General features: G+C 39.6%; 1 protein-coding gene across 1 annotated transcript in view; it reads left to right on the top strand.

Moving 5' to 3' along the window:
- Nucleotides 1-21562, top strand: part of Gmds (GDP-mannose 4,6-dehydratase) — a 522315-nt gene that overhangs the window by 189367 nt on the left and 311386 nt on the right. Inside the window, exons 5-6 of the mRNA XM_032885259.1 lie at nt 17868-18060; nt 18895-18999. Coding sequence (XP_032741150.1) covers nt 17868-18060; nt 18895-18999 — 298 coding nt within the window. The remainder of the gene's footprint in view (nt 1-17867; nt 18061-18894; nt 19000-21562) is intronic.

Genomic DNA, 21562 nt, shown 5'->3' with positions numbered 1-21562 from the left:
GTTGGGCTAAGACATATGTAAGAGGGCTTTATATAAACTGCCACAATCTAAACCCAGTATGCTGGTCCAATTCTAATTCCGCCACTTGGAAAGGAGATAGAAGAGGATCAGAGTTCAAGACCCCTCTTTGCTACATACACACGCACACACAATACAAAACAAAACAAAATACAATACAATACAAAGAGCAGAAACCAATCAAACACCCGGCCATTAGTGTGATGAGATTCCATGTGCTGGCCCTTTCCTCTAGGTAAAACTCTGTCATATGCTGTGGCTGAACGAAAGGTGTCTGTTCTTTTTCCTTGTACTATGTTAAAAAACCGACATGGATATTTACAAATAGTTACACTAATACAGATTCATTCATAGGACAGGAATATGGTATTTGTCTTGGTTTATAGAAGAAGCAGTTGTCAAGGTGTGAAGTCAGAAAAGTAGCAGCTATTTGGAAAACAGAAAACAGTACTGGAAAACAGTAGCAGAAAAGTAGCTAGCTCCCTGTTTGCACCCTTGTGCTCAGCTCCCTTTTCTAATGTACTATTCTGAGTACAGAAATATTCAGTTATTTTTTCCCTTAGAGTACTAACTGCCTCATATATGGCCATAGGAAAATTCACAGATGATTCCTGGTGTAGGAAACAGGGGAACAAGCAGACAGGTGACCATACAGGCCTTTGTCCTCTGCCCTGTGGGAAGAATTACAAGGCTGCTCTCCAAGCCAAGCCTTTTGTCTCTGCTGTAACCCACAGAGGTCACATGTGTTTGAGCCCAAGTGAGCTGGTTCCTTACCTTGTCTGAGCACTCACAGCGTGCCCAGCTCCACCATCAACCTTCGGAACTTCTAGGGCTCACCCAAATCTCCTCTAAATTCTAAACTATTTACTTAGTTACTTAGATACTTACCTCCCTATTATGTGTGCATGTCTGGGCACATGTGTCACTGTCCAAACATGACATGGAGGTCACAGGGTACATATGTAGAACCAAAGAACCGCTGTGATAGTTGGTACTATCTTCTATGAGTTCCATAGATGGAACTCAAGTCCTTGGGTTTGGTGGTACGAGCCTTTACTTGCTAAGCCATCTCACTGGTCCTTATGAGCCATTGATTTCTTGGATATTTTCTTTTAGCTCTAGACTGAACAGAATATAAAGCCATATGTAATATATACTACATTTTAACTTCTATCTTGTTATATTTTTATCTGAAAGACAAGAAAAAAATCACTAATTGCACACATTACAATGTCAATTTTTTTTTTTTTATTTTTGCTGCCTCCTTTTATATATATTTGAAAGAATTAACCTTAAATGCACTGCCATGTTTGGGATTGCTCTATCTCACTTCCTTGTTTGGTCTGCCCACGCCATTCTAAGCAGCCTTACTTGTGCTTGAATGACCACAGGGTGAATTTTTAATTTCATGGTTATAGTTCTTCACTGGTGCTTCCATGGATTACTTTTCTCTCGGATATTTTTTAAAAAGTAATTGTTGTTTGTGTTTCTTTTAGTGTTGTATTTATCACAAAGAGCTTTTTTTTATCTTTTACTTGCTCAATAAGCATTTTCCGTATGTTTAACCTTTTCCCCTGTTTAAGAGGCTTTGTGGATAAGCTGAGGCCTGAGCTGAGCATGCTGTGCTGTGCTGTGCTGTGCTGTGCTGTGCTGTGCTGTGCTGTGCTGTGCTGTGCTGTGCGGCAGAGCTCAGCTTCAGGGCACACTTACCCTTGCCAGACAGGAGTACACAGGGAGCTCTAGGTCTGCATGTACTGTGTCATGGGTCAACACGGAGCTTGGCCTACACTTGGTAAGGGAGAAGAGAGCTCATAAATCTTTCTGTTGTCTCGACGTTAACTATTGATAGTCACAGTCATTTCCTTGGCATAACAAGAATCATCATGTTATGCTCTTTCTACTGTTTTAGTAGTGATAGTGGTAAGAATTTGAGAAATACAAATATCAAAAGATGTCAATAGTATGACCTTGAAATATCTGGAAAATCGATTCACTTCCTCATTGAGGACTGTTCCTATTGAAATAAGTCTTCCTAGTCCTGGAGAGCTGAAGTAGCTGACTAAATCGTGAAGTTCTCATCTGGGAGACAAAGAGGGATCCCTGAGCTTGGTGAGTAGCCATTACCCACTGCACCTACCCAAGCCTCCTTTTTTGCTGTTAAAGCAGTGCCTTTGCTCTCTGTCTTCCATTCTTTCTGTCCAGGTCTGTGTGAAAACTCTGGGGAGAAGTAATGCTGTACTTTTTAGGGCACTCACAGTGTGTCTTCTAGGTTCTTACCTGTTTACAGTGCATTTCTTTCCGTTCTGATTCAGAGATAAAGCCTCGCTTGAGAGTGAAAGTACAAGTATAGAAAAAATACAGCCATTTTTTCTTTGGGGGCCTCTGGGACTACAGAGCAATTCTTGGGTCTCCTTTTTCCTCTCTAGCCTGACCCCTCAACAGCCTGTCTATTCTGTGTGGAGCTTGCACAGCCTTTTACCCAGCGCCTTCACTCTGCATCCCACTAACTAAAACCCCACAGGTTCTGTAGCTCTGGAGTTCTAGCTCCATCTACTTCTTTTCCTCCTTAGCTACAAATTGCTCCTCGAAAGTTACACTGTAGTGTAACAGAATTTCTGTAAGCTCCCATATGCCCTTAAACTTCTACCATGCAAATTCATGTGAAGTAAATTTCCTAAGCTTTTCTATCTTTAGTCCCAGGAATACTAACATGAGACAATTCAGAAGTTATGACTGTATTCACGATATGAGTATCTGACTATTCACTGACCTCTACAGTTCCCCTTAAGCTTTGAGCTTCCTAGACTATTGCTGTGGCCAATACTTTCAGCTTCGTCTTCCTCAAGGGCCGAGTGCAATGCTCTAACTTCAGAACTTTCTTCTGTGTGTGCTGCGTTTTGCCCCTGGATTATGACCTCTCTTGCACACTTCTTATATCTAATCTCACAGAAAACCTAGGCGGCCAGTTACCTAGCTTATTGTAGGAAGAGTGTGCAGTAGGAAATGTTAGTGGAAAGGATGCACTCCAGAGTGTGTGAATGGGCAGATCTTGTTGTTGTTTTTTAGTCCCCCTGCATAGGTAATTCCAGCTCTACTACCTATTGAAGGTGACCACAGGCAAGCTTCTCAGTTGCTTTAGGCTCCAGCTTTTGTAGATGTAGAGTAGACGTAATAGTAGTCCTGAAGGGTATGGTGTTTGTGAGGCACGTGGGCTGGTGCCCAGCCTGGTGCTGAGTGCTCACAGTGACTCTGGCTTCTACTACAACTGTGATTTCTGTGTTTCACACAATTCCATTATTATGTCTAATGTTTCAGAGTAGTGCGTTTTCACTTCACTTTCAAGTATAACCCTAAATTCCCTGCTCTATTTCTTGCCTTTTTGTTCTGGATGTTGTACATTATTCCCAATTTTACTATGAATTCTTATCTTTGTACTGTTCATTTTCTTCTCAGAGTATGGTTGAATGGCGGAAACTGTAAGCACTAGAGAACGTATCTCTAGAGGACCATGGTCCCTGCTTTCTGCCTCTGGATGTGCTTTGATTCTTAGAACAATGCCATGTCATTGGGGGTTTTATGATGCATGTTAATTGAGTGAACAGAAATAATCTTGCCCGCCTAAGGTTGCACGGACATGTATCCCAGCACTCATAATGTAGGGGCTGGGTGATTATGCAAGTTTGAGACCAGAATGGTCTATATAATTTTGAGGTCTCAAAATAAGACAAAAACTTACAAATAAACAATAGGAAGGAAATAGAATTATTAAAGACTATCAAGTGATGGTTTTGTAAATGTCCATAATCAATATAGCTATAACAATGCACGTAAAGTAACACAAGTAAAAAGAACCTATACCAACCACGATATTACACCTTTCAGTGTTGAGTGTATTTTAAGTGTCTGCATATAAGTAGAAAAAGAAACAAATTAATAAAGATTTAAAGAATTCCAGCAGACTTGGCCTGCTAAATTCCTTAGACAGATAAATAAAACACAAAGGGTTTTTTTTTTCTGTCTTATTAACATTCTCTAGTAGATCCTAAAGTCTCTTCTGCGCCCCTCAACTGTTAAGCACTAGCAGAGCTTCCAACATTGCCAGACCTGACTGTGTGAGCAAAGCACTCAACACTAAGCTCCACCATGGGGTCCAGCTTTGAAGCAGCATCACTGCTGCTTTGCTGTACTATTCCACTGTGAGGTAAGAACAGCATTGGGGTAACTCCGTACAGAGCTGTTGCCTGTGCATTCGTGTTCTTCAACTGCCTCCTCCCTTATTCTTAAACCTAAAACATACTTGGATATTAAGTTGGGCCTGCTCTTTATAGCTTTGTACAATTGTCTGTGACCACTCCATAGACCATTAAATTATTAACAATGAATGGGGAAAAAGACAAAACTAGAAGCAAGATTCAAGTTTAGGAATAGAGATTTAATACATCATTCTAATTGTGGTTGCCCTGAATCACTTCTGCAGTCTTGTTTTCATGTTGCAGTGCCCATATGTATAAAGTTCCATCTATAAGGAAGCTCTCTAATAAGCTATTAGTAACACACTGTGGTTATGTAGTGTCACACTCATTCTTAGCAGAGTAAGGCAGCTTTATATATTCTCTGCACTCACTAAGGCAACAAACGTCTAGATTTCATAGAAAACGTAAAGTAAGTGGTTGAAACTCTGTAAGAGAAATTTGGAGTCCTTGTTAATGGCAAGCTAGGAGTTTCTTCAGTTTGTCTTTGCCAAGTTTGTCTGTGAGTGTGTGTGTGTGTGTGTGTGTGTGAGTGTGTGTGTGTGTGTGTGAGTGTGTGTGTGTGTGAGTGTGTGTGTGTGTGAGAGAGAGAGTGTGTGGTGTGTGTGTGTGAGTGTGTGTGTGTGTGTGTGAGTGTGTGTGTGTGTGTGTGTGTGTGTGTACATGCTCACACACCATGTACATTGTATACTGTCAGACTGCAGTGGCACTTGCCTGGATACTTAATCTTTGTAAAACAGAAAACCAAGAGTATCTTTTACTAGGGAACAAGGTTGTAAACTCTGCTTTGACCTTAGTAAACTCCCAGGGTAGGTCATTTTCTCAATCATGAAGAACAGTCACAGATTGCTTGTGCTTTAAGATCTCAACTCATTGTAATAAATCTTGAGTGAAAACAAGGTTCTTATAAGTAAAAGAAATGTTGAAACTTGACATTGTAGGCAGTTGTTCATTTTCTAGGATCATTTTTCATGTTGTCATAAATATGCCACTGTACCAGGCTGAGCACCATGAAGTCCTGGAAGAACAAAGTGATTCCATTTAGAATGTGGAAATGTGCCCATTTCTCAAATGCCAAGAGAGCACTTGCAGCCAGGTGCAAATTCTAACTTGCCTACCTTCTTCACAGCAGGTTTCAAGACTGCTTAAGTTTCTCAAAGACCCCAAGTTCGGTGCTCCGTCTTTTCATCAGTGAGGACCAGTCGTGCTTTCTCTCTCTGTTCCCTTCTCCGCACACGTGCAAGCAAACTTTGGGTTGCTTACCTGCTACACAGGAAGCTATGGGTCAGAGAGGACAGCCTTTTTGGCAAGGCTGCTGGGTGTATTTAGTAGAGTCATGTACCTTGCTGATTATATGTTCTGTTTCTAATAATTGTTTTGCTTATTTGAGAAGTATGTTCTCCTCTGCCTGCTTCATTTTGTCTTGTTTTAAAGCATGATATTTAGTCAGTCAAGGTGCATTTCTTCACCTGGAAGGCAGAGATTAGCAGATCTCTGTGAGATCGAGGCCAGCCCAATCTACACAGCAAGTCTCACTTTAAAGTCATTTTCCAGACTATGGGTTTATTTTTATTTCTTCTAGATCACTTGTTAATTATAAATCTTACTGGTAGTTGTTCTCAACATTGATGGTGACTTTTTAAGACTTGTATGCTAGGAGCTTCATTTTGTAGGCACGTGCCTAGCAAGAACAAGGTCTTGGATTCGAATGTCATCAGCAAAAGGAAAAGAAAAGCAAATTATGGGTCTACATCCAGCAGAATCCCTGCCTCTGCCCCATTCCGCCTATATTGTCACTATCTCTGAAGATTTTAATGTTGTACCTAGCCTCTAGGAGAGTCTGGGCCAATATCCATTTTATCCAAGACTACCTGGGCAGTATCACTAGACTCCTATTTCACTGATAAGTTAATATACCAAACACACATTTATTCTTCCTTTGTGCCCTGGAAGGTCTGCTTCAGCTCTTGATGGCAGTATCAAGCCTGACACTTTGAGGCTTGATGTCCTGCTACCCACCTTGTCTAACTGCTGTCTAGATTCTAGCATGTTTATAGCTTTATATTTCCCTAGCTTCTGCTGCTTGGGGCCAAGCCTACACACCAATGTCCTTTTAACTTTGTCCATTTAAATGTCATCACTGCTGTGCTTATAATGGCAGTGCTGGGAAGTTATGACCATGTATTTCTTGTGTTGACTGCAGTTACTTACAACGAGTTGTTTGAACTTTATCTGGAAGCCCTGAGGGACCCAAACATTTTTAGAAAAGTGGGATTCAGTGAGGTTTTAGAATTTAGAATAATGTTTCAGGTATCAGGGGTGATAGATTATAGAAAGGCCAAGCAGATGTTTTTGGTATTGGGGAAGAGGGCATGAGTTACAGATGGTGTGGAATGGGTGACTGGATGCAGTGTATTAGTGTCTTTGGAGCAGCTACAGAAGCCTGAGCTATCTCTGGTGATGACTAAAGATCCTCTCTAGACCCTCAGGGTAGGGGCTTTGCTTCAGTTACTGGTTATTTTGCACATCAAAGGTTAATTGACTATTTCTCCTGATCTTCAAAATGAATTTCAGTTAGAAGCTTATCTGGTATTTTCAGTGGTAGAGAAAATCAGGGCTGGAGAAGACTTTAATAATTAGGAAAAGAAAAACTGAGGCTTAATAAGAATGATTTGTTTTCCAGGAAGGCCTTAGATTCAAGATTGGGAAAATGAGGAACAAAGCCCTCAAAGTTTAGTGACCAGAGATAAGCAAAATTTTAAATTTTCTTTTCATTTCACATTCATCAGCTACATATGGAAGCATCCTTTTCCATACCCAAAGGAGTTATTGCACAGCCAATTATAGAGTTTTTTTGCTCACAAGAAATTCCAGTTTCTATTGTTTTATAAGGCATCTTGTTGTTTTGTTTTCTGTTTTCCATTTTAACTTAGTGATTATTTTCCCTTCTTCCTATGCAATTCCTTTCTTCTTCCATTCCCTGTTTGCCTACTGTAATGTAGGTATAAAGAGCGTTCTCTTCCGCCTCTTATCCCCAAGAGTCTGCTGTGTCACATCAGTTCACAAAGTCGAAGTCTGTGGACATTGGCCAATCTGTGAGTGGTATAATCACAAGCAATATGCAAAAGAAAGTGAGACTTGTCTTGTTGAGGTCCGCCTGTTCTCCCATAAAATCCAAAGTGTGGGTTACTTGCCAGTTCCAGCGTAGGGACACAACACAGCACAAAACTATTCAAGTGTAACATGGGGCTCAGTTTGCAGTGCTCACAGGGGCATGTAATCTCAGCACATGGGAGCCTGAGGCAGGTGGGGTTTCCTAGGCTGGGTAAGGCCAGCCTAGACTGTATAATAAATAGCAAGAGCATATACATACATACATACATACATACATACATACATACATACATACATCATTTACCTTTTCCCATCTTGGAACTGTGGAAAATACCTTCTTACATCACTTTATTGTTATATAAAGATTTTCTAAGAATTCATATGAAATCATTAATAATCATATTATTAATAGTATTTCTCTTCATGCTCAATTACTTCCTTGTGTATTTACATCATGTTTGTCAAATCATTGTTGGGGAGACAATTATTCATTAGGACTCAAATAAAACTCAGGAAGACTGAAGAGAGGAAGAAGCTGAATTTCTGAATTATACTAATATTACATAGCCTTTCACCTAAGATATACTGCACAGTGTATCCACATGCTAGGCACTGGGGTTGAACTTGCAGATGAAGACTACAGGAGACAACAACTTTGCCTGTAACATACATGGTTTCTTTCTAAATACAGTATCTTCCTGCTAATTGACATTATGTTATTAGTTCAGTATTTAATCAAACTTAGAGGACGGGTCTGACGTTGCTGTAGCCATCAGGACCCAGTGAGTGGGAGTAGAAGCTTCGTATTAGTTTTTTATTTTACAAAATTGTATTATACTCACTTCCTGCCTTGGGTTTCACAAATCAAAAAAGAGTAACCATCTGTTTTCTTGAACATTTTTTTTCTGTCCTGAATCCCCTGGAACTCCAGATGACTTTTAAAGTACAGCCTGCAAAGAAGTCCTGCTTTCTCTTCTCTATACACTGCTCTTATTGGCAAGACTCCTTGTCTCTGCCCTTTCAGTGTCAAATCAAAGCTTTGTGTCTTCAGAAAATGTGCTATTTAGGATTTCCAGGTGAATGAAAAGAAAGAAAAAAAAGAAAAGAATAAAAGTTAGGACTTGACTGTTCCTATGTATGGTGGATGAGAGAGTTTATTGTAGATAAAAGAGAGAGCATAGTCAGAGGTATAGACATCTGGGAGAGTCCAGAGTGAGCATGACCCAGAGCTCGGCCATGTGAGGTGAGGAAAGGAGAGAGAGGAAGAGGGGAGGGAAGGAAAACCAGGAGACCAAGAGGCCAGGAGGGTAAAGGATAAACCAAATGGTCGAGTAACCAAAATGGATTATATAAGGAAAGGCATCACCTGGACTGGAGGAGGTTAGGGTAGGTGACAGGGTATGCCAGCCTGAAGGACCAATAATATACTTAGATTTCGGTGGTTAGAATTTTCAGTAGTGCTGAGATCTTGTGAGTATAACTTGTGCCAATGGATGGTGGTGGAGCTACGTTCTAGAACTTGCCTTCTTCAAGTACCTTGTAAAATACTAAATTTGGATTGTTTACACTCAGGAGAAAGCCATGTTCCTTTGCTATAGACTCCAGCAATATGGTGAGACATAGTCTTATTCTTATAATATTCATTATGGTACAAAGTGAAAAATAGGAACATGACTTTATTATCATTAAACATGTTAATAGTTCATGTAAAAAAAAAAAAACCAAGGCAATGATGCGGTCTTGTGCTATAACATTATAGACAAGACCCAGCAGTGGACTTAGTTCCCCACTGGAGCTTCAAAGCAAGGAGTGCTCTAAGAAATACTCAGGACATGTGTAGCCACTGTCCCATGTAGCATGCATTTTCAGTAGAAGGAAATTCTCAAGTTTTATATGGGATCTAGTGAAAATGAAAAAGAATTCTATGGAGTTCTGGCCAGCATCAAGCTTTTGCACCTCCTGCCCAAGCCTCTTGGGTATTAAGATTACAGGTATGTACTACCACACTTGCCTCTCAAAATAGTATTTTAATTTCCTATTTGTTTTATATTAATTTTCATTACAACAAATTATTTCAAGCCTGGTTATGTCTTGCTTGCAAAAACAATTCAGGACAGATTGTAAGGAATAGACTGAAGGTTGTTGGAGAGTACAAATGTAGCGTGTACATATGACTCAAGTATTAACAATACCATTTAGAAATGGAGATTACCGAACATCAGCCCATGGGCCACTGATCTTTCTGATGTTAGTAATCAGAGCCAACAGATTTGGAACGTGGTCACAGTGAGGCTGGCTTCCAGAGCAGAAGGTGAAGGTTATAGAATGGATGAACTTTGCAATGTAACAGAAGTACAGCCTGCTATGACCTTTGACTCTTGGTTCTACTTGTTAGTATATATTTATTAGCAAAAATGTAAATTCATGAAAACAACATAGTTTATTGTCTCATTTACTAAGCAGTACAAAATGTGGTGAATGGGACAGATAGACAAAGATAGACAAAGGCATTTGAGGGTAGCACCTCCTACAGTGTTTGGAGGATTTTCAACCTTGTCCAGTATAATCCCCATGAAAAACCTTAATTGATGTACATCTTAATTTGCCCTCGAGTTTATAAAGGTCAACAAAAAGGTTCACTTTTTTTGGCTGTAATTTTTAACTGGTTGATATGTGAATGTATTTCCAGCCTGTAATTATAAATGTTTTTAAACAAAACTGTAACTACAACAGGACAAAGAAAATTTATAAAGTTGTGTGTAGATGCAGACCTTGAGCTGGGCTGGGAGAAGTCCAGTGTAGGTTCAGAGCACAGCACAATAAGTCAGCCAGGCTCAACTGGTATTATCTTCTGCTCAGCCACAACCATGGCTGTTCCTATAGAGGCCCTTCTTAAGCTGCAGACACATAAAAAGAATGTTCCAGAATACCATCTACTTATACTTATGTAAACCAAGGACCCCTCACTCCTGAAACATAGCCACTGCTGAAACATACATGGCCAGCCTTCTTGTCACCCTGCTACTCATTCTTACTTTCCAACCCCTGCCCACACAGCACTGTAACCTGTAGACAGTTTGCACCTCATATCCATTTCCTCATGTGCTTGTCTCTTCCAGGAGCTTTTCTTTGAATTTCCTTTCTAAGTCTCAGAGTACTGTGGTCACACTTTGCAAACCTTTCACCTGTGAGTCCCTGCAGTGTCCTTTCCTGCCTCTTACTCTTACTCATCCACATGCACAAAAGAACAAGCAGGTACAGGAGGCAGGGTTCACAGTTCCTTTTCCTACTCTGTGTTTTCTGCAACCAGACCTTACTCCCCACAGTCAGACCCATGCCTCCTTGATTCTACCAGCCCTGGTAAAGATCTGTATGTGGGCCTGGCCCTAGTGACTCTTGCTCACTAGGAACAACTAATTCAAGATGGGAAGCAATGTTTTATTGTTGCTCTCATTGATTCATAACTTGCTCTGGCAGAGGAGCTGTAAACAGTGACTACTTGTGTGGTCTGAGGCATTTTCCACACAAAGTACTATGAGCTTCTCTTGCAACTTTTGTTAGAGATAGCATTTTTCTTGTCTTTTAGCTTTGTTTTTCTACATTTAGTTCTTTCACAGAAAAATCACTTTCTCTGAGACGATGTGGAATCAGCACATTCCAAGTAGTTCATTGAGACGTGTGTCCATAGGTGCACTGCTGTATCTGCAGATGCTCTCCACCGTATGTTTCGTTGGGAAGCCTCTCCATCATTCTGGAGCTCACTGATTCCGCTGAACTGCTGGCCAGCAGATCTAGAGTCCCCTTTCTCCACCAGTGCCAGCATCACAGGACAGGCTGACTGCCCCCAGAAGTTTTATACCAGTGCTACAGCTCATGCTTTTATGCTTGCACAGCAAACACCTTACCTATGAAGCCATCTCCCCATTGAGACCTTGAAAGTGGAACTTGCTCCCTATGTGGTCTGTTGTTCTGATACATGATGGTTACATTTAGGGTCAAGGTCTGAACTTCAGGCTTAAAAGCTTCTTCTTCATTCCAGTGAGATTCATTAGTACCTTTTATGTGACAGATGCTCTTCTGTGTAGTGAGAAAAATCAGACAAAAGAAAAAGCAGCAGAGCTGCAAGAATGCTTTCAGGTTAGTTTGCTGAAGGAGGTCAAGGCTCCAGTGTGGTGACTACCCCATGGCAGAGTGCCCTGGGGCTGGTGGGGTAAATCTAGCTCTTCCTGGTGACCAGATCAAGAAAAGAATCTAGGAAGACAAGGAGGGAGGACTGAGCAGAGGGCAAAGATCACACTGACCCTGCTGAGCCACTAGGTAAACCAGAGGGAATTATGCAAGGGAGCCATGGCTTTATACGGGCCTAAGGAGGCAAACGGCACATGTGTCTGTCTGCAGTGCTACTTACTATCTTTAAAAGAAGTTAATCCTTATTCATTATTTTTTCACATAGTTCTTTCTTGCTTCCATGGAAATTTCTTTCATATTGAACTTTTACTTGATTTTCTTTTCACTAGTTTTTGTAGCGTTATTTTTATATTTGTAAATTTGATATTTAAGTAAGTCATTAATTTATATTCTGTCTTCAAATAATATGTACATATATGAGATATTGCAGATATAAGTATATCATAATGGAGTTTACCTGTAAACATCTAGGTAATAAATAAGCTAACAGATACAAGCTTTCAAGGAAATAGAAATGATAAATACAGAGGGCTTTAGTGCTGGCTTCCTTTAGGGGAGCGGTTCTCAACCTGTAGGTTATAACCCCTTGGTGATCATATATCAGATACCCTGATTATAAGATATTTACATTATGTTCTCAACCTGTAGCTTGCAACCCCTTTGGTGGTCATCTATCAGATACCCTGAATATAAGATATTTACATTATGATTCATTTCGGTAGCAAAATTACATTTATGAAGTAGCAATGAAATAATTTTATGGTTGGATCACCTCTGTGCGGAACTTTATTAAAGTGTTGCATCATTAGGATGTTTTATAACTATTGCTTCAGAGAGAGGGGACCTGAATGTTAGTGATGGAAGGGGGTGCAGTAGAGTGGGTGCCTCCTGAAGTAGAACAGACTAATCTCCTTGTGAGAACAACAATGGCCAGAAAGACCAACTGAGGAGAAGGAGAGGGAGGGAGGAAGAGGGGTGTAGGGGAAAGGGGAGAGGGAGGGGGAGGGGGAGAAGGAGAGGGAGAGGGAGGGGGAGGGGGAGAAGGAGAGCAAGAGGTGTGCCTGGGGAGGGAATCGTCTAAAGTGGTTGAGACCAGCTTGTCAGTTTCCATGAAAGTACCATTGGGCAGAAGGGTGAAGTTGTCAGAAGGCGTGTATCTCTGAGCCATGAAGGGAAGGAATAGATGGGTTAGTCCTAAGCTTTGTTTATATAGATACTGTTTATAGGGGTGGAGGAACAAAAGGAAGGAGAGCTTTGTGAAGAATGTCCCGAATTCAGTTTAATTAAGGTAGTATTTGGCAGAAAAAGTAAGCAGAGGAATCTGGGGCTTTGGAGATATGTGCGTAGTGACATGGAGATGGTGGCTTAGATGCATGCCTAGGATGTGAGAAGAAGGAAGAAACCCACCCTCCCACATATGCACACTAAGCCTTAGGCCTGAAGCAAGACTGTTCTAGGCCTGGTAGAGCAGCATCACAAACTGATGGTTGTTACCAGTGGAACGTGACGAGACCTGGAGGAATGTGAGATCCAGAGTAGGTGTTCTGGAGAGGGCATCAGGACAGCTTTTGGTAGACTTTTGGGGTTTTCTCTATGTATTTTCTTTCATATCAGTCTGATTTCTCTTTTATTCTTACCATGAAAGTAAGATGATGTTCTCCATGTCACCATGCCACTGGAAAATACAGCTTTTTTAATGACTCTAATCCAAAATTTAGAATATATATGTTTACTTTAGAATGAAGCAAAAATATGGCCATTCAGTAGAAGCTGAGCTTAAATTTTGATTGATAGGATTAAGCCCACATACTATGTCCCAAGCACAGGCAGCCCCCAGGCAACCCTAGAATCTCCAGTGGAAACTGTTTGCTGCCCCAGGGTATGTCGTAGGTAAGGCAGATTAAGTGCACCTCTGATTGATAGTATGTTTTGGGGAGTATGATCAAATTATACATTCTGGAGCATCAAGACTTCCCTTGACTATTAAATGCAACTATAGTTTTAATTCCAATGTCAGAAAGCTATTTCTATAACAGACCAGTAATGCTCTCAGCTTTGTGAGAATTACATTCTTTAAAACAAATTCATTCAGCCCAGTGATTGTAGCATGCAAACAACTGTGGAAAACTTGTGAAACAGTGAATGTGGCCGTGTCCTGTAAAACCGTATTCTTAGTGGGAAGCTGGCCAGATTTGGCCCATGGACTGTAACTCTCCAGACCTCTAGTGTTTTGCAAATCATACTTTTAACTTTTGAAAGTTGAAGCTATAAAGTACTGTTTAGACATCTAATTTACTACTTTAAATAATTTTTAAATAATTACTTTTTAATTAATTTAATGTACTTTTTAAATAATTAATTTTTTTATAAAACAAACTTTTTCTACAAAATTTTGACTACCAAACATGCATTCTTTTTCATAGAGTTATATAACAATTGTGAAAAAACTATTTTTAGATTGCTGACAGGCAGCCATCCTCCCATCATCCCTTGCTGTATATGCTACTTTCAGCCTAACTGTGGTTGATACTTTTCCACAGTATGTCCTCTGAATGGAGTCCCATTGCATATGTCAAGTCGAGCAGTTTCCTTCCTGTACTCCCAAGTCCGAGGGGACACTTCGTCCACTGAAAACAGAACACACGTGTGTGTTCTCTGTTACATTTACACACACGTGCGTGTTCTCTGTTACATTCACACACACGTGCGTGTTCTCTGTTACATTCCCATGCCACCCTGGGCTTGCTTCCCTCCTCTTTCAGATTAAATGTGCACCTGTTCTTCCGTCTGAGTCATGTGCTCATTTGCCTGCTTAAATGATACCTGCCCCACACTGTTACTGTTCTAATAGCGCTGTTGACACCTTTGTCCTGAGGACTTTTCAGTGTATGTTCCTGGTAACTGGGGGCTTTTCTGAAGAACAAAACCTTCTGTGTCCAGTCCATTCAGCAGAGAAATAATAGCCTTTTCAAAATGCGGTGCTGCAACAATTGGATCTCCATCTGCAAATAATGAATTTTGACCCCTAATTATATACAAAATTAATTTAAAATGATCATGGAAATAAATGTGAGGGACTAGTTTATAAGCATAGAATACAACATTTCTAGCTTCTCACTTTGGAACAAATTTTTATAGGACACAGCCACGTTCACTGTTTTACATGTTTCCACATTGTTTACATGCTACAGTCACTGGGCTAAGTGAACATAAGTGTACGTTCATTTTCTTAGCTTATGCAAATTATTCCTAACTACAACACAAAGCATAGATAAAAAAGAAAAACAGATAATTTAGATATTTAGATATTTTGGTTTATAAGCCACTGTTTAAAATTATGAGAGGACCTCCTGATGTGAAGAGATTTCAAGTTATGTATCTGACAGAGGACTTACATCAGAATGTAGAAGAGGCCAGCACAGCTCAGGGAGGAACTGAGAAAGAGCCCAGCTTAAAAAACTGGCTGGGGTGTTGGGGATTTAGCTCAGTGGTAGAGCGCTTGCTTAGCTAGTGCAAGGCCCTGGGTTCAGTCCCCAGCTCCTAAAAAAAGAAAAAAAGAAGAAAGAAGAAAAAAAAAACTGGCTGGGCTGGTGGGGGAGCACCTTCCTAGACCGGGAGCACCTTCCTAGAAGCAGAGGGAGATCGGGTAAGAAACTTCGGGAGGAGGACTGGGAAGGGGCAAATTTTGGAATGTAAATAAATAAAATAACTTAATAAAAAGCAAAGCAAACAAAATGGGAAAAGGATTTAATATACAAAGATGGCCCTTAAGTGCATGAGAATATCCTCGATGTCCTTAGTCCCCCAAAAATTATGTATCAAGACAGCAGTGAAAGAGCACTTCAAACCATAAGCACAACTATAACCAAAGACGGCAAGAGTTGTTGGTTAGGATATGGAGAGGTCAAAACCCTCACCTATATCAGTGAGTGAGACTGCCAAGGAGCAAGGCAACTTGGGAAACCTAGACCAGCTGTTCTGTGTAACATGAAGCATGGTGCTAGCCACATGCCCCCAGGCAACTGTATATAAGAGCAATGACACCAGTAAAAGAAGGAAACTAGTTTAGAGCCCATATACTATGCACTATATGATTTCATTCTCAAGAAATGTTTACAGTAGGTAAATGCAGAAAGTTAAAACATGACTGATAAAGGGCTGTCCAGGTTTAAGTGGGGGCTAGGGACCGGGCACTGGGGGCTGTGGGGTTGGGAGCTGGGGGTCTGGGGCTGGGGAATGACTGGTTAGAGTTGTAGAGTGTTTGGGGAGTGATAAAAACATTCTGAAATAAGATAGTAATGATGATTGCATAATGCTGTGAATTATGAAAACCATTAAATTGCAAACTTTAAACTGGCAAGTTTTATAGTATCTCTATAAACTAGTTTATAGCTCATTTTATGTATCTCTATAAAATATTATTTAAAAAGGATAAAATAGACTAGCCATGTTGGTGCATACTTATAACTTGGATGTAGGAGCAGGTGGATTTTGGTGAATTTAGGGCTAGCCTGATCTACATATAGTGAGACCCCATCACAATAAAATAAAGTAAAATACTGGAAAAAATGAATTAGTTTGTAAGAACACTTTCTGTGGAAGCAAGAGGACCTGTGTTCAAATCTCCTATACCTAAGTAAAAGTTTTGTATGGCTGTAAGGGCCAGCAGATTTGGGGAACTGCTAGCCAGAGATCCTAGTTCAAAACGTGAGTTTTAAGTGTACTCGGTCTCAAAAATAAGGTGGCTAACCTAAAGGAGGAAAAATAACGTTCTCCTTAGTCCTCTGCATGGTGTCTTTACCCATACATGTGTTTATACAACACACACACACACACACACACACACACACACACACACACACACACACACACACACACACACACACACACACACACACACACACACACACGAGGAGGAGGATTTAAATGACCTCAATTTTACTCGTGTGGCTTTTTACAAAATTGTGAGTGAAATATACAACTTTTCCTTTTAATTTCTTAGATAGCTCCTAATCTTTACATATACCTGCAGATAATATGGGCATAGTAGATGGAGTCCTTAATAAGCAGTTTTCTAACTTCTGACAGTGCTGCATATACATGGATGGAGCCATAACTTCTGTCCAAGGGACACCCAGTGGCCAGGAATTAATGAAAACCAATGGCCTTACCCTATTGAGAGGTTCCCACATGAAGATTAAGATAATTCATATGACAATAGATATACCAGTGATAAGGTTGTCAGCCTCGTTGTCTTAAGAAATGTAAAATAAAGTTCATTTACTTATCATGTGTAGAAGTTATTTAAGAAATAAGCCTAGAAATTGCATGGTTCTGGGTAGTTTTTTGTTGTTGTTGTTTTGGTTTTTTTTTTTTTTTTTTTCAACTCAACACAAACTACAGTTATCTGAGAAAAGGAACCCAAATTGAGAATGTGCCTTAATCAGATTACTTATAAATATTAGTGATTAATGTAGTTGAGGTTGGTCCTCTGTGGCCAGTACCAACCCTGGGTTGATCCTGGCTTCTATAGAAAGCAGGCTGACTAAGCCATGATTTGTAGACAGCACTCCTCTGTGCCTTTGTGTTCCTGGCCACACTTCCCTCTATGATGCGCTGTTATTGGGATGCGTGAGGCAAATCAACTTCTGTCTTCCCAGGTTACTGTTAATTGTGGTCTATATCACAGAAATAGAAACCTTCCTAAGAACATGCCTGTTCCCTTTTAAAAAACAATCTTGAAAACTGGAATTTGTTGTATTGCATCTCAGCAACCTCACAGAAATCAGTTTATATACACATTAGCATTTTGTTACATTCACTGTGCCATTTAATAAACTTACATTCTTTATAGATACTATACTGTGCCCCTTTTTAAAAGAAGAACTGTCCTTCCAAAAGTTAACTGTGGTATAAAGTACATGTTCTTAGTCTTTAGTCCACAGACATCTTTGGGGCTCATTTAAACTGTGTATTTTTCTAGACCTCCAAAATTGTGGCTCAAACTGAATTTTTAGTGAGTACCTTCTAAAGAACAGAGCATTGCCCCATCATCCACAGCTTCTCAGGGATGCCCTCGAAACAGGAGAAATGCTGGGTGTTAAAAGTCGTCAAAGGGCTGAATGGATATTGATATAGTCTTTGGCTATTCCACATTAGAAGTAGATGATATCCCAGATTGGAAGTTCTGTGAGGTACCTGCTGGTTTCTTACCAGCATAAAGCCACAGGTTGTGAAACTGCTGTGCTTATCATCTTGCTAGCCTCTCTCACCACTCATCTCTGCCCCTCTTCCCAGATCTCCTTTGATTTAGCTGAATACACCGCAGATGTTGATGGAGTTGGCACCTTGCGGCTTCTGGATGCAATTAAAACTTGCGGCCTTATAAATTCTGTGAAGTTCTACCAGGCCTCGACAAGTGAACTTTATGGAAAAGTTCAGGAAATACCCCAGAAAGAGACCACACCTTTCTATCCGAGGTCACCCTATGGTAAGGACACATGTGCCCAGCTGCATATAATGTTCTCTGCAGGTGTGGGGGTGTTTCTGCACATGTATCGTAGCTGAAGCCATTTGGGTGTGAGATTACCTGAGATAGAAAAGGTGAGAGAATGGTTGGGAAGCAGAACTTATGCATTATTACCGCTGCCTCCAGATAAAATTATCACATCATTCACCGACCCCTGTTCCTGCATCCTTTCTCCATCCATCACTTTACGTGGAAATTTAGCCCAAATATGACTCTTTTCCTAAGCTGTTTAGAGATTTTGCTGAAGCAATGAGCTGATATATTTGGATTTTTTTTTCCTTTTGTAATTTTCCTCATGAAAATTTTTCTGAGCTCAAACCTAGCAGGACAAAAGACATAAATTACAACATTTATAAAGAAAATGTTAATTACAAAAAGTTCATAAGAACATTTTAAAACACTTTGAATATTAAGATACAAAATATTTTCTTTCTCATTTTATCTAAGTGTGTGTGTGTCTGTCTGTCTGTCTGTCTGTCTGTGTCTGTGTCTGTGTCTGTCTGTGTGTGCGCCCATGCGAGAGAGACAGAGAGAGGGAGAGGGAGAAAGAGAGAGGACAGAAAGGTGAACTTGATATAGCATAGTTGAATAAGTGAGATGGTAAAAGAATTAATTATGAATGTTACAAAACAGGAAATTGTATTTCTTAATGGGCATGATTAATTAGCACACAGCGTTTTGTGCCTTGTGATTCATATTTCAGTGCATTATTTTAGTCAGTTATTATTGTTTAATGTGAATGAAAAGTATATTCGATTAGAGTAAACTTTGTCTTTGAAAAAATTATTCCATCAGGAGCCGCCAAGCTCTATGCCTATTGGATTGTGGTGAATTTCCGTGAAGCTTATAATCTCTTTGCAGTGAATGGCATTCTCTTCAATCACGAGAGTCCCAGAAGAGGTGAGTGAATACATTGCTTCATTTTTTTTTTATTTTAGCAACAGAAAAGGTTGTATGTATGTTCTGCTACTGCTCTATAGATTGAAAATTTTTACATCAATTTCTAGTATAAATGACGTGATGAGTGAAGAAATAGAAATCTAGCCTTATAAGATTTGTAAGAAATTTTAAAAATGCATTGTGAAAACTGGACTGTTTGTCAAGTTTCCTAGTTTTATTAGTTTTCAACTCAAGTATTAGGAAGTTTCTGTGTGAATACAAAGAATGAAGGATAAATTACTGGTGGTCTCTCCATTCATTACTGTTTACCTAGACTCATGCAATGGAAAGCCGGTATCTTCTCCCTACATTCCCTTAGAGAGACAGCAGAAACTGTTTCTAGAATGTATTATAAAATCAGTTTGAAGTCAGTTCTTAAGCATTATTGGGTGTGGTTTTGTTTGTTTTCCAGAAAACTTCATTTTCTTGCATGGGCTTAATTGTCATTGAGACTATTAGCGGTATCATCTCTCCTTTTCAACATTAAATTTTTTTCACAGTTATTATTACTTTTATTTATTTACAGTCCAGTTTTACCTCCTTTCTGTCTGCCCTCCCAGAGTTCTATATCCCATTTCTCCTCCCCTGTCTTCAAGAGCATGTCCCCACCCCACCCCACTCCACCCCAGCCAGGCCTCTCCACTCTCTGGGGTCTCGAGTCTCTCATTAGGCACATCTTCTCTCACTGCATCCACACCAGGCAGTCCTCTGCTGTGTATGTGCTGGGGCCTCGTACTGGCTAGTGTGTGCTGCCCGGTTGGTGTCTCAGTGTCTGAGATCCCAGGAGTCCGGTTCAACATTAAATTTTAAGTAAGAAATGTATTCTTCCACTATTCCTTCTGATTTAGTGAACTATGGGAAATGTTAACCAAGCCAAGTGGGTTATGCTGAGAGTGGATCTTACAATATCACTCATTAAAGTAAAAATTATCTGTGTAATCTAAATCAAAGGCATTTTATTAAATTTCATGGCCATTTATTCTTAGTGTGAGAATAAGTAAGAAGCCCAATATTATAACTTGTATCTTACCCAACCAATAATACTTATAACTATTTCAGTGAAAATTTATGTGACTATATACTCATCTAATTAAACCAACAAGTCGCAGAGAAAGATTAAAGTGACTGATTTATAAAGGTGTCTTTAGCATCACATGCTTTTGTAATTGCTTAAGTTAATAATTCCCATGATGGGTTGTTAAGGCAAGGACGCCAATCTATCTTCTCTGATCTCTCTCTCTCTCTCTCTCTCTCTCTCTCTCTCTCTCTCTCTCTCTCTCTCTCTTCCTTTCCCCCTACCCATTTCTCTCTGTCCACCCCCTCCTTTAATTAGTTTTGTGGTTCTAGGTATCGTTGATAAGGAGAAGTGACAAGAAAGAAGGGTTTTCTTTTCCCTTCTTGTAGCATGGTGTGTGTGGTGGGGTGAGTGCCGAGGCATTAGGAATCTGCTCAGTAATGATAATCCTGTCTCTCTTCTCACAAACACACTTGTATATATTGTTGGGGTTTTGTGTTTGTTTTCTCTTTGACCTGACCCATTTCTCCTACCCTCATAAAAAAGGTAAAAGTTAATTTTTGTTAGCCAACTTAGAAGGTTGTACAATGAAAAAATAGTTTAAATATAATGTCCCTGCCAGTCTTTTATTTGTACCTGTAAATGAATCCTTTTTCATTAATATTATTTTCTGAATTTTAAAAGGTAATGTTTATAAACTTCAAGGAAAATTTTTAAATGATATGAGAGAAAAAGTTCTTTCCCTCATTCATATTAAGTTTCCCATCACCAGTGTCACTATTATCAAGCCCAGCAATGCCTTCCATGCCTTCAGACCCACAAAGGCAGTCATCCCATACGTGATTCTGCAAATTGGGTGTTCGTTAAATAATTGTAACAAATGACCTTGAACCATCAAGGTTAATCTTAACCAAGATAGCTTAATCTCCACATGCCATAGTGGAAGGGGAGAACTAACTCCAAAACATTGTCTTCTATATCCGTGGTGTGCTTACACATATGAATACATATATATAGATACAGTTACACATATAGATACACACACACACACACACACACACACACACACACACACGCACACACACACACACACACACACACAGGTATACACTCGGACACACTGACTAAAATTAAAATTACCAGATAGGTTGTCTAATTGAGATTAGTAAATGAAATAAAATCTTCACCTGGGATTTAAGCCATTTTATTGTTTCATTATATATACAGAATTCAGAGATATTCTATTTTTAAACTTCATTTAATACTAGCTTTGATAAATGTCTAAAATCTAATATATACAGCATTTTAAAACTTGAAAACGAAAGTAAAAATAATATGAAAGTAATTTTTAAAGATTAAACATTGTTTTCTGAGGAAACATTTGTGTCAGACTGAGACTCTAAGAGGAGGACTATATACTGTTTCTATGTCTCTAGCATCTGAACATATGCCATTGTGCTAATAGGCATTCAGTAAATATTTCTTTAAAGAAAGAATGAGTATCCCCTA

This window comes from Rattus rattus, chromosome 14 (assembly GCF_011064425.1).
Source record: "Rattus rattus isolate New Zealand chromosome 14, Rrattus_CSIRO_v1, whole genome shotgun sequence".
Lineage (NCBI taxonomy): Eukaryota > Metazoa > Chordata > Mammalia > Rodentia > Muridae > Rattus > Rattus rattus.
This window is presented reverse-complemented; position numbering and strand designations above follow the sequence as displayed.